The sequence below is a fragment of the Pyrus communis genome, chromosome 9 (assembly GCF_041283825.1).
Source record: "Pyrus communis isolate YQ-2024b chromosome 9, ASM4128382v1, whole genome shotgun sequence".
Taxonomy (NCBI): Eukaryota; Viridiplantae; Streptophyta; class Magnoliopsida; order Rosales; family Rosaceae; genus Pyrus; species Pyrus communis.
Window position 1 is genome coordinate 3,937,269 of NC_142573.1, and position 13,018 is coordinate 3,950,286.

Sequence of the window (13,018 nt, forward strand, 5' to 3'; positions counted from 1 at the left end):
TCATGTATTATTGTACGGATGAAAAGTGCTGCTTTACACTATTACATTTAAAGTGATTAGGAATTCCTTGAAAATTTACAATATCTCGTTGCATTGATGAACGGGTGCGGTATAGAGAAACAAAATTTTATACTTTCATCTACTACATTGATGCTTAGGCGCACCAAAAGTCACGGTTTATTGTACCCAAAACCCCAAAATTCTCCTAATGAATTATGTGTCTAATATATTTCAGAGTTGTTATCAGCACTTGCAAACAGTGTTTTATGCATGTCAGTCTCGAAGTTATCTATGAGCGGTCATGATAATTATTTGAAGTGTTAATACTAGCTCTCTTTTCTTATTCTCGGTAGGTGGGTTACATCCCTACAATCTCAAAATATGCTTAAATTCACTCATGTACAATGAGAAAATGCCAATGACATGTTTGCGCAATTTGGAAATTGGTGAGACTTGAAAAAGTCCTTAAACCTCACTCCTCCACACGGCAGCCCTAAACTCGCCCGTGATGGGAAGACATCATGTCTTTTGCGAATGATAGGGAATTGGACAAAACCATCCCTTCTTTGTTTCAATAATTGTTATGAATTATCGTATATCGATCAACCTGTAAGTAGATACCACACGAATATAGATCGCTCGTACACGACTAAATTGCCACTCATTTTCACTATAAAAGGAAAACATTTCATCACAAGATTGCAGTGGGGACAGAGAGGGTTGTGGTTGTCGTAGATAAACCTAGGTTTCCTCACAAAGCAGGAAATTGAATTAAGAACAAAACAATCAGATTGCGGGTAGGAAAAGAGAGAATTTTTTAGAGTGTCGTAAACACTGTTTGGTACACCGAGTGTAATAATACAATTAGTTGGAAACTTGTAAAAAAAAACAAAGAAATTTCCAATTATTTATATGATATATCAGACCGTACTTCCGACATACTAAAAAATTTATAGTAGGAAAAGATAGTTTGATTCAAAGGGAATCTAGGTACAACACCAACACATGACTGTACCAAAACCCTAGTTTGGAATGTATACACATCTCACTTGAAAGTAAGAGGTCTTGGGTTCGAATCTCGTGGATAGCGAACTCAATACCAAATTAGGTTACCATTGCGTAGTTTATCCGAACTCCCCCTCCCCTTAGTGTAAAAATATCGATGTACTCAAAAATAAATAAATTAATAATGATGCTAATGATTCAGTTAAGTGTCTTGGCACAAGTACAAGACATCCACGAGATTTGGATGTCACACATACAAATAAAGTCCGTTATTAATGTCACATTATTATGTCATGATAAGATCTTCATTTATTCCCTACTCAAGTCTTATACGAGAAATGCTAAAGAAATTCTCTTAAAAGTGAGATTCTTTATGGACTTTTTGTTTGTCACTTCATGTTTTTAATACAATGTTTTATAATGTTGGCACCAAAATTGACGGTAAACTGGAAGGTGAATCTATGAAAAATCTCATTTTAAGATAATCTCCTTAACATTTCTCATACCATATTCTAACATCATGGGAAGTAGTCATTTTTTATTGTAAGTTTTAGTTTTCACATGTATTTATGTTTTGCGAGACAACCACATATAAATCTTTCTGTGTGTACAACTTTTATCAAGTTTAAGAGTTATAATTAATTAGATAATCCCGGTTGTATATATGAAATTCTTTGATTGGTTCTTCCTAGAGAAATGATTCTCGATAGGAACATCAAACAATTAATTAAAAAATGAATTATAACAAATATAAAAAAATCTATAAAACTAAATATCTAAATTAAATAATAAACTATTCTTATTCGAAGCGCCTTGTAATCTTTAACCAATTCTATGCTTCAATATAATTACCAGGAGTAAGCGCTATTGCTTGTTTTCAATACTTGGTGGCTTGATCGAACCAAGCCTCAACAATTTTGGAATCTCCTTGTTGAATGGCTTGTTCTCCCCGGTCAGAATAGGGAGTAAATTCCTTCCCTTAGAACCGTAAGTGAGAGTTTCCGACCTCATACGACTCAGCGGTCAAATTCTTTGGTGTCCTATTTTTTAATTACCCTATCTAATTGAATGAGATTTTTCAGAGATATATCCTTTTTTTTTTCTTGAGTTAACCAAAAGAAAGAGGTTAATTGCATAAGTTTCAAACTCAAATATTTCTTAATCATTAGTTTTATTTATATGTTTTTAGTCAGTATAGTAGGAGCTCATCATTTGAGCGTACGTGATAGATATCCTCGGTTACACGGCAGAATCTCGTAGGAATGTCATAGCCTATAAAGTGGGCTCCTATGCATCATTTGTTTCTGTGTGAAGAGACAACACGAATAAATACATGCAGCAACCTATTGTTGCTGATAGTGTACAGCCTGAGACTCATGAAATTTGTAGCCACTCTACATATCTCGTGTGTAGAGTAGTACATCAAGTGTGTCGGACTTAGTACATTAAATGTCAAAATGCAATTGATTAAAAAACAAGATTTCAAATCTTTTTTTCAAGTTTCCCACCTAACCGGGACCCAATTGGGACTTTTACAGCAACAAAAGAAACAACCTCAATCTACTTGCCCACCATCCCATGCCTTTTTTTACTTGTCTGGTTTGGTGGTAGGGAATGAAACTTATCTACGTTCACTTCTTCTGGTTTGCAGTTGACTGGTTTTTCCATTAGTGTAAAAACGAAGCTTGATGGACCCCAGGTTATAATATTCCAAAATAGTCATTCCTTATTTGTCTGTCAATCACAATTAATCTGTTGAGTTAATTTTGTTGTGTACGTGTAAAATAGCCCACCAGTGTTCTTTTTATATTAGCATCCCATAAAAAGTTAAATGCATCTCACATTAAAATGTAATATTAAATAACTTATTTGCCCCATCATGCAATGATAATTTTGACCTTATTAGGTTTAAAAAAAAATTTCTAAATACACCTCAAATCACTTTTAACGTATTATTTATCTTTTTCAATTATCAAAATCCCTCTCACCCCAAATCATTTTTAATGATAATTTTCAACTAGGCAGTGGTTGCAGTGACTACAGTATGGCCATATCCTTCTGGGGGATCATGAACTGGTGGCAAAGTGAGGGCAACAGCTATGGCCCCCAAAGTCCTACTCAATCTCATAATTCAAGACTTAGCACTTATGAATCTCATAATTCAAAAGCCTTGGCCTCCAAACTGATTGCAGAGTGAGTCAATGGCATTCATAAGGTGCTTTCTTGCACTATACTAAGATGCTTTCTTGCAGGTGACTTGGTTCGATCAAAATATGCACAAGAAAATGGAAACAACATGGTAGCTGTGAAATTGTTATTATTATTATTGAAAAATGTTCAAATGAATCTAAATATTTTTCAAATCATTCGGCAAGCTAAACATTCAAATGTTTAGATTCAGTCCCTAAAAATAAAAAATGAGGGTTATAAGATTTGAGAAATGTGGGGTGTATGTAGAAAATATAAGGTGTATATTGAGAATGTGAGGTATTATAGGGAAGTATGTGGGATGTATTAGGATAATTTTTAATTCAAAAAAGCAAATGTGGAGTGTATTAAGTGTATGGGATTTAGTCAATAATTTGTGGGGTATTAATATAATAAGCCCTAAAAAAATTGTATAACCCTACAGAGAATATTTATATATATAAAAGGCAACCTGTATGAACACATTCTTAGAGTCAATAATATCAGAGCTTCTTAGAGGGGAAATAGATAGGTTGTAAAACAATGTCTTGGTTTCTTACAGTTATCCTTCTGGTTACTACTCTTACATTTCATACCCCTTCAGAGGCTAGCTATGAGGAGATCCAGCCTTCTGCAGTTGTTGTAGGCACTGTCTACTGTGACACATGTTTCCAAGAGGATTTCTCAAATACCAGCCATTTCATCTCAGGTAAATTCATCTCAAATTTTCAACAAGTTCTTCATCAATTTTATTTTTATATTGTAGCCTGTTCAATGATTTCCGTACACCCTTCTTCTTCTATACACACTCATGTTTATATTTTAATTTTTAAAATCTAAATGGAGAAAATGTAAAATCTAAATGACTGAAAACCTTTATACAGGTATTTCCTAAGAGTCAACCATACAACTACGAAAAATTAACACACATCAACTGCAAAAAAAAATCTTGCCTAAACTAACTCCTTGACGGTAGATTCTGCTTTCAATCACGATTTCTTTCCAACAGACAACAAAACTTCCTGACATGATATGGATGCATTATCCACAATATCAATAATTTTGTGGGGTTTTTGTGCAGGGGCTTCTGTTGGTGTGGAATGCAAAGATGGGACTTCAACAAAACCAAGTTTCAACGCACAAATGAAAACAAACAGCATTGGGCAATTCAAAGTCCATCTGCCCTTCTCGGTGAGCAAAGATGTCAAGAAAATTGAAGGATGCTCCGTGAAACTAATCCGCAGCAGTGAACCCTACTGTGCTGTGGCCTCATCAGCCACCTCATCTTCCCTATACCTCAAGGCAAGAAAGCAAGGGACTCACATATTCTCTGCTGGTTTCTTCACCTTCAAGCCTCTCAAGCAACCCAGCTTATGCAACCAGAAACCCAACATTCAGAATTCCAAGAAATTAAATTCCCAGAAGTTCTCAGAGATGGCATTCCCATCATCCTCTCAGGTGGACCCCAAAATGACTGATCCCTCTCTCAACCAATCTGATCTCCTAGGTCTCCCAATCAGTCTCCCAGGACTCCCAGGTCTCCCAGGACTCCCAGGTCTCCCAGGACTTCCAGGGTTGTCCCTTGCTGCTGAAAAAACTTCATCTAAGTCCTCCAACTCCAAAACTTCAAAGAATGGGCAACTAGGTGATAATAAAGAAGTTGCCCATCCAGATTCTCCACCAGCAGGTTCAGCACCATGATTCCCAACCTACCACCTATCCTGGTTTCTGTTGGGTTCCTATCCTATTGGGCGTAACCCGTTTAAGTATAATAAGCCCATTTAGGTCTTCTGAGTCGTGGTTTCCTGAACTGCTATGTATATAGTCTCTTCCTTCTCTTTTGAGAACTATGTGAAATATTAAGAAAACCATGTGAAATATTGAATGTCTAAGTTTTATCTCTACTTTTCCCTCTTTCTTCTCTAACGAGAATGTGTCGTTCATCGATAGCTACGGCTACGGTAATATAATACGATTCAATTATTAGTTAAATACAACGATTATCGTTGAAACTCAAATTTCAAGATAAGAGAGCCGCATGGATTCAGATATAAAAATTATATATATATCAATTATTATTGAATATTACCCGAGGATGAAAAAGGTTATGGGTATTCTTTGCCGAGAAAGGAAAAACAGAAGTGGGTCGGCCATGCTTTTACTATGTGGGCCCCTTAGAGAAAACCTGTTTAAAATGAACCGTTTCATCAGAAGGAGGCAAATAGTTGTACGGAACGACGACATCGACCCTGAATTAGGTCATCTTCTTCGAGTGCGACGAGCCGTATCACATACCTTTCCTATTTCCATCGAGTTTGATCGACTTCAACTCCTATTTCGACCGAGTAGCAGGGTAATGATTATGGGAAAATAATTTTGGGTTAGGGTTTTGGAGAATAAATTTGTGACTAGGGTTTAGGGTTTTGGATTGTTTTCACAAAATCATTCTCCACTGGTGAAATAAATCACCATAATAATAGTGGTAGGCTATGATTTTAACTTAATAAGTACCCAAATGTAAAATTTTATGCTTATTTCCGCAAATACTATTAACAATTTAACATGGAGTTTTAATTTATTTATGAAATTTTTGTAGTTGGTTGGGTTTGTATGATGAATATTAGTGTTCTGAGACACACTTGTTAGTCCAACTTCAAGCAAATTTGCAATCAGCAAGTCCATTCTCTCTAGCTGCGACCTTCCTTGCAAAGGGAGGAAACTTAACGGAGTCTTCAACCCTTCCCCAAAAGTTATGAATAAACTCTTTAACGATGACGGTCCAATTAAGCCCACTAACTTTGACCTTATTGTTAGCGGAAAGGGCCTCCCTGGATCAGTGACAGCCGCCGCAACTTTTACAGCCAGAAAAACTGTTCTTCACGTACCTGGACACTAACCACTTTTATGGTGACCACTGCGCCTTTCTTCCCATTGATGATTTGACTGTCTTCCTAAATTCTCATGCTTCCCAACCCTCCGCCACTACTACCACCACCAATTTGATCACCTCTACAAGTACAAGCCATGATGATTGCATCGCCTTACCCCTCACCCGCCAGTTGTTGTACGCCGATACAAAGACCATTACATATGCCCCTCAAGTCCTTGCACAACATAATATAAGCAAAACTCGGACAAATAATATAAACTTGAACTCCATTTTGAGCATTGTGAGATAAGGGAATGTGCCATAAACTATTATGTTAAATTCATTACCATTCAAATATGTGATGTTTATTAATAAGCATTTTAGGAATATCTCTGACTATGTTTTTAGATTAACATGAGCTTAGCAAGAGAAAATTGTCATGGAGAAACGGTTGCCCAAACTTAAGGCTGCAATTTTGAGTGCTCAGAAGTGCTTGGAAGATTGCAACTATGTTAGGGGATTGTGAGTGACCATCATACGTGGAGTTGGTTTGCATTTTTTAGTTGTACAGTAGTTGTATAGACAGTCCATTTTTCTACGTTAGCAGTACAAATTCTTTTTGTTTTCATCTTATTTTTACTCTCTTTAATTGTCTGAACTGCAATACGTTTCTGCAGCTTGATGAATGGTGGGGCTCCCACCCGCCATAACCATTACTCATCCCTAGGTGGGAGCAACCAGCAACAACTGTTGTTGACTGGGTCTGAGTCGATGGATTAAATGTTGTTGCCTGGCATAATCATGTGAAGCAACTCCTTGAATTTTATGATCAGGAGCACTTGTGAATATTATTCGAGTACTCAGCAAACAATATTTTTTGGGGATCTAACTGGTCTTCATGTTGGCAGTTCCACGTCGGTGGGGGAAGTCAACAAGGGTAGCTATAAATATGATTACCCTACTCTAACTAATACCAAGGTCTTTTGTGGTAAAACCCCACACCTAACAAATTGGGCAGGTGATAAAGTTGGGAACTCTATCGGTGTTTTTAGAGCGCCCCTTGTTTCATTCATTCTCGCATCGCTAAAAACACCCCTTCATTCATTCTCGTATCGCTAAAAGCACCTACAAAGGCTTGGTAGAAACTCAAGCTCGACTTGATGCTTGGTGGGTGAATTCATTATCTCTGGCTGGTCAGGCCACTTTTGTTCAGTATGTCACCTCCGTTGTCCAGTATATGCTTTGTAGACAATATTACCAATTACCATTGCAGATAACCCTGAGTGTCAAAGATTTTCCTAAGGCAAGAGAAGTTTGGCAAAAGTTGGAAAGTATAACCAACAGTCAGACCACATTATTTTTCATGATTGGCTTCATTTTAATTTCACTACTGAATCACTTATATTGGGGAGTTTAGAGTAGATGTTAGTATTTTCCGTTGCTTGTTGGTTTATTTGGTATTGGCGAAATACATTTGTTTTCAAGCAGGATTTTGCAATGTTTGATGAGCCTACCGTCGTATTTGTGCATATTTTCATGAATGGTTAGCCTTCTAATACTCATAAAATTGATAAATGCCGTAAGACTGAATCTTTGCTCCACTGGGAAGCTCTCCATTCAAAATTGATTGAAACTTAATGTTGATGGTTGTAAGAAGGAAAAGAATGCTCCTTACATAACTAATCGGCAGCCGTGCCTGAGGCAATACGTGTACGGAATCATATATGAGGATATCGTCTCTTCTATGTTACGATTTGAGGAGAGAAAGGCGGAGTAGGGAAGCCGGCCGGGAGGAACAGCTCTTGATCTTAACAAGGATATGTTGTATCATAAACTTATAACTTGGTCCCTTATTGTGAAAGGGCAGGCTTCTGCTTTGAACAATACCACTTCAGACTTCAGTCCAATTATTGTCTTCCTGTTCTGAAAATTGACAACTCCATGTGATGAAAAAACATCTCATGTATTATTGTACGGTTGAAAATTGCTGCTTTACACTATACATTTAAGGTGAATAGAAATTCCATGAAAATTTACAAACAAAACTACACAGGGATGTTTCATAGGCTGGAAAGGAGTAAGGATGTTTGTACATAGGCTGAAAAGGAGTAGGAATGTTTGTACGTTCCTTCCCCACAGCAAAACCACATAGCAAAAGGATTACAAACACAGCTAACAAATCAATAAGCACAAAATCATCATTAGGTCAACGATTATATGATTATATCACATGCACGTCAATTAAATAATTCTCATGTTAGTAAGGTCACTAAAAGCCCCCTATTTGGCCTAATTAGATATGGTCTTCGTGGTGATAGGGTATTTGTAATATAGCTCATGACTTATAAAAAAATTCAAATTTAAACCTTGTGGTGATAGGGTATATAGAAGGCAGTCCACTTTTGTTGAGCCACAACGAAGGGAGTGCAGAAATTCACAGTTTTGTTTTTGGGATTAACAAGGAAATAACAGGAATTTGGTTTTTGGGCTTAAATAATAACGGACTTCACCACAAGAATATAAATCTGAATTTTTTTACCACATGAGCTATCTTCCGAATACCTTATCATCACGAGGACTATTTATACAATTAGGTCAATCTTTTTTAAGGTGAATATCACATGCTAAAATGGAGGAGGATTCTCTCCCCTCTTAATCTCTCTCTCATTCTGTTGACCCTAAAAATTACAAAACCTACGTGGCGCGCAGGCCGAGTAACTAGTAAGCTAACTACGTCCTTCGGTTGAATGCGGGGCGTGCCAACTCGTCGGCCGAGCTCGGCCGAGGAGTAAAATTTGTTGATGTCGCTTGGAGCGCGTCGTTGACTTCTCTATCTTGCGATTGCGACCGAGGAAGGAACGCTCTCGGTCTCTGAGTTCTACTGCCTGAAGACAAGGCTGCTAATTCTGCGGAGTTCAATAATCGTCGGAGCCCGATTCGGTCACCGTGATTATATTCGTAAGAGTATAAGCACGTCGAATCGAGACCAAACTGTATGGGCACAGGTACTCGAACGTGATGTATGTCTTGATGGTAAACGTAGTTCGGCCGTCGGAATGCCGAACCCTGAAACCTACTTGCGAGTATCCAATCATAAAATAACTCGGCGTCCTGTACGCCGAGCAATGCGATTCGTAACACCTGACTATGCCGAAAAGGCTAGCAAGGTGACCTCTGCCAATAAAGGTTCGAAAACCCTTCTCGGCCGAGACTTAGATAGATAACCAGTCGACCTCGACGCAGTGCTGTTTATCCAAACTGAAGGTGCTTCTCGGTCGGCTGATTCTGCGGCAGCAGTGCTGTTTATCCAAACTGAAGATGCTCGCCGGGTGCTTCCACAGTGCTGTTTATCCAAACTGAAGGTGTGTCGGCGGGGAAAAGAAAAGGAAAAATCTCAAGGTGTTTGAGAGGTTTTGCCCAGGGCAATTGTATGCTGATTGTGAAGATCCTTTTCTGTTGCATGATCTCTGGTATTTATAGCACCCCATTCCTTGAAACTGATTCCGATTTGGATTGGGAGTCCCTGTCCCATTTTGATTCTAACTCGAACAAACCTACCCCCACTGGGATTCTGAATTTTCCTTCTTTTCGGGACTCCATTCCTTGCCGGTCGAGAATCCTGGTTGTACTAGGATTTCTTCGACCCTTTTCTATTCACCCGGACTACTTGGGATAATATTTGGCCAACCCGGCCAGCTTGCCTGGGAGTTATTATTCGGCCCATAGTATTTATCATCACCTTGGGCCGAGCACATCCTGCCGCTCGGCCCAACAATAACATGTTGGGCCCAAACATTGCCCCCTCGCTTCTGAGGTCGCCGACTGTTAACTCTTGGTCGGGCCTCGACCTTGAAGAAGCGAAAACGTTTATCGCTTTTTGGACTCTACTTCCTTAATGACCGTTATTCCTGCGCATTTATGAGACATGATTGCACTCTCCTCGTTGCCCCCAACGCGTGGCCACGTGTCGATTCTACGCCGTTCTCAAAAGCTTTCAATCGTAGGCCTCGAAACCGTGCACTAACTGAAACGCCTTATCCTCATTAATGCATTAAAACTGACGCCGCACGCAATCGTGCGTCCTGGATTTTCGATTCCTCGATCCCCTCTTCGCAGGTTCCCCAAATATTCGAAATGATTGGGAACTTTTCCCGGTTAAATTTTCCCCCAATTTCGAATTCCAGTCGTTTGATATTCATTCTGAAAAGCCTATAAATACCCACATTTCTGCCATTTGCATCTTACGCTTTCAGAAACTCCAAAATCTCTAATTCCTCATCCTTGTTCGCTCAAATCAAACCTTCCAGTTCTTCCGCAATTATTTTCTCCAGTTCTTCTGAATTCTCTCCTACCATCTTTATAATGGCCTCCTTTATCTCGAAGCTCTCTGACGAGATCAACAAATGCAAGGATTTCATTGATCGGAGCGCCGTTAAGACGCTGCGATTTGAAAATAACATGGCCACCACTCACCAGATTTTGGGCCCCTTTTTTAGAGACGAAGTACCGTCGTCTGTTACTAATCTTCTCAAGGAGCAGTGCCTAACACCCCTGCTTCAAGGGTTTGACTGGTCGAAATGGTGTTTGGCTCGGCCTCAAGGAGCTTGGCCCTCGACCACCACAGCCTGGGCCGCCTGGGTGGACCGAATGAGGTCTTTCTTTGGCGAGGAGTGGAAAGCCCTTAGTATCTATGATGCCATCCTGCTCTCGACCATGGAGATTACCATGGACAAGGAGCTGCTTATGGCGGCCCTGACTCTATGGTGTTCGGCCACCAACACTATGGTCCTTCCATTCGGCCCCCTCGGCCCCACGGTCCTCGATATCTCGGCAATTCTTGGGACTTCCCCATCCGGCCTCCCAATCGACGCCGCTCTCTCTGGATGCCCTTCCCTTCTTGACCTGAAGGCGCTTTTCGACGAGCGAGCCGTCGAAACGCTCGGCCGAGGCGATCGGGAGACTTCAAAAGAAGAAGTTCAGAAGCTTCATAAGAACTTCTTCAACTACAACACTCTCATCCTCCATTTTGCTGGCCGGGGCGAGGAGAGTCTGAGGAAGGGAGAACATGAAGCCTTCCTTTTCTACTGGTACAACAAATTTATTTGTTGTACCAGGTCGAACAAGTGCTTGGTCGAGAACATGCCGGTGGCCCAGGCCTTGGCCAGTGATCACTCCCTGGCGCTTAGCCCGGCTATTCTTGCCAACCTCTTCCATTGCTTGGCCGAGACGACCATCAACAAAATTGACCCGCACCAGAACGGACCCCTCTGGGTGTTTCAACTCTGGCTGCAGGTCTATTTCTCCACTCTTCGGCCTGAGGTCCCTGCTTTCCAGCGCTCGGCCGCCCTCGGCCCCCAACTGGCCTCTCGACCGGCCCCTCCGCACCGGGCTGACGAGGTTCTTAAACATTTTTTCGGTCTCGACGTCCTTTCGGACGACGAGTTCCTGGTGTGCCGGCGCCAGGAATACCCTGACTCAATCAGGCTCCCGACGGCACCTTGGGCCGAGTCCGAGGATGCAGGCCTCCGTCAGTCCTGGGGGTCGTTTGTCCTGACTCGCGACTTTCCCCTAGGTTGCGATGCCCGCCGGGCCGGTTGGGAGGTCTACCATCCCCACTTCGTCGCCCGGCAGCTTGGCTACCTCCAAGGCTGCCCCGTGCCCCTTCTCATCTCTCGTTCCCTCCTGAGCCGGGGACGTCTTTCTGGTTCTTCCGAGAGGGAGTGCCGGACGAACGAGCAAGAGTTTCAGGAACGGTGTAAGAAGTTCCGTCTTCGGCCAACAGTTCCGGAATCCTTGGGCACCGACACTTTCGGCGACTGGTGGGACGCGTACACCTGCGACTTCTTCGGCGCCGCGGCCGAAGATGTGGTGAGCAAAGTCTTTGGCGACCGGCCGAGACCAGCGCCCTCGACCCATCCTAAGGAATCGGCCCAAGGTAAGTCTTTCCGCTCCTTCTCTGTTTTTATTATATTTTTCCTGTTATTAATCACTTTGCTCTTCAGGGGGTCGTGGGTCGAGGAAGGCTGAAGTGGTCGTCGTGGTAGCGAGGGCAAAGAAGTTGGCGCCCATGAAAAAGACCCTCACCCCCGAGTGGACGGTCCCAGCCAAACGCCCCCATCGAGAGGCCGAGCGGGAGGATGATGCCCCTCGCCCTTCTAAGCGCGTCAAGAAATTGGCGAAGAAGGGCGACCGGGAGATTCATGTCGTTCCTAGTGATACTACTGGGACGCCTGCTCCTGCCGGCTCTCCTCCTGAGACCACGGCCAATCCCATCGCCGCACCAGCCCCTGCTTCGGAGCCGGTCGTGGCGCCTGAAATGGGGAAGTCGGCTGCGCCTGCCGAAGCACCCTCGACTCCAACGGTCGTTTTGGAGGTATAATTCGGCTTCCACTTGTTTCTTTAGGTTCATAGTCGTAATGCTAACTGTTTTCTCTTTTTGTTCAGGATGTCGAGAGCGAGAGTGACGAAGTCCCGTTGCAACGCCGCCGTCGACCAGTCAACTCTCCTCCCGTCCATCCTCCTCCTGTAGTCGAGGCGACCGCTCGACCACGTCCTACTGCGGCGGATCGTGGCAAGAGACCCATGGTCGATCCTGAGGCCACGGCCGAGTCACCGATCCACCCGCAGGACGAAGACCCTCCCATTCCTCCACAGGAAGTCTCTTCGGCCTTTGTAAGTCTCGCTTTTTGTTGTGTTGATTTTTTGTTACATGTTTTTCTCAAAAAAAAACTATTAAATGTCAGGTGCCCGAACATTCATTTCACCGGCAATTTTATGCGCCGAGGGGCGTTGTCTATATTTCCTGGCCGCCGTCGTGGCCATCAAATGTAGATAACCTCCATCGGCCGCGTGAATTGCGTGGCGGTCTAAGGTACTGGGCTCGGCCATTAAGTTCCCTGGGTTCGAGCAATGACCCAGAGGGCATGGCCGAAGTCTCCTCTCGGCAGGTCTAAAACA

The 13,018-nt window shown here is 42.1% G+C and overlaps 2 protein-coding genes across 2 annotated transcripts; both read left to right on the plus strand.

The window, feature by feature from the left end:
• Window positions 1-3,632: 3,632 nt before the first annotated feature.
• On the plus strand, window positions 3,633-5,096 carry LOC148694059 (uncharacterized). The gene is made up of 2 exons (XM_088700221.1): window positions 3,633-3,901; window positions 4,274-5,096. The coding sequence occupies exons 1-2, from the start codon at window positions 3,736-3,738 to the stop codon at window positions 4,891-4,893; spliced, it is 786 nt and encodes a 261-aa protein (XP_088556347.1). The 5' UTR covers window positions 3,633-3,735; the 3' UTR covers window positions 4,894-5,096.
• Window positions 5,097-10,423: 5,327 nt separating this feature from the next.
• Window positions 10,424-12,105, plus strand: LOC148694060 (uncharacterized). Its single transcript, XM_088700131.1, has 3 exons — window positions 10,424-11,043; window positions 11,176-11,929; window positions 12,064-12,105. Exons 1-3 carry the CDS (start codon window positions 10,424-10,426, stop codon window positions 12,103-12,105), a joined length of 1,416 nt encoding a protein of 471 aa, XP_088556257.1.
• The last annotated feature ends 913 nt before the right edge of the window (window positions 12,106-13,018 follow it).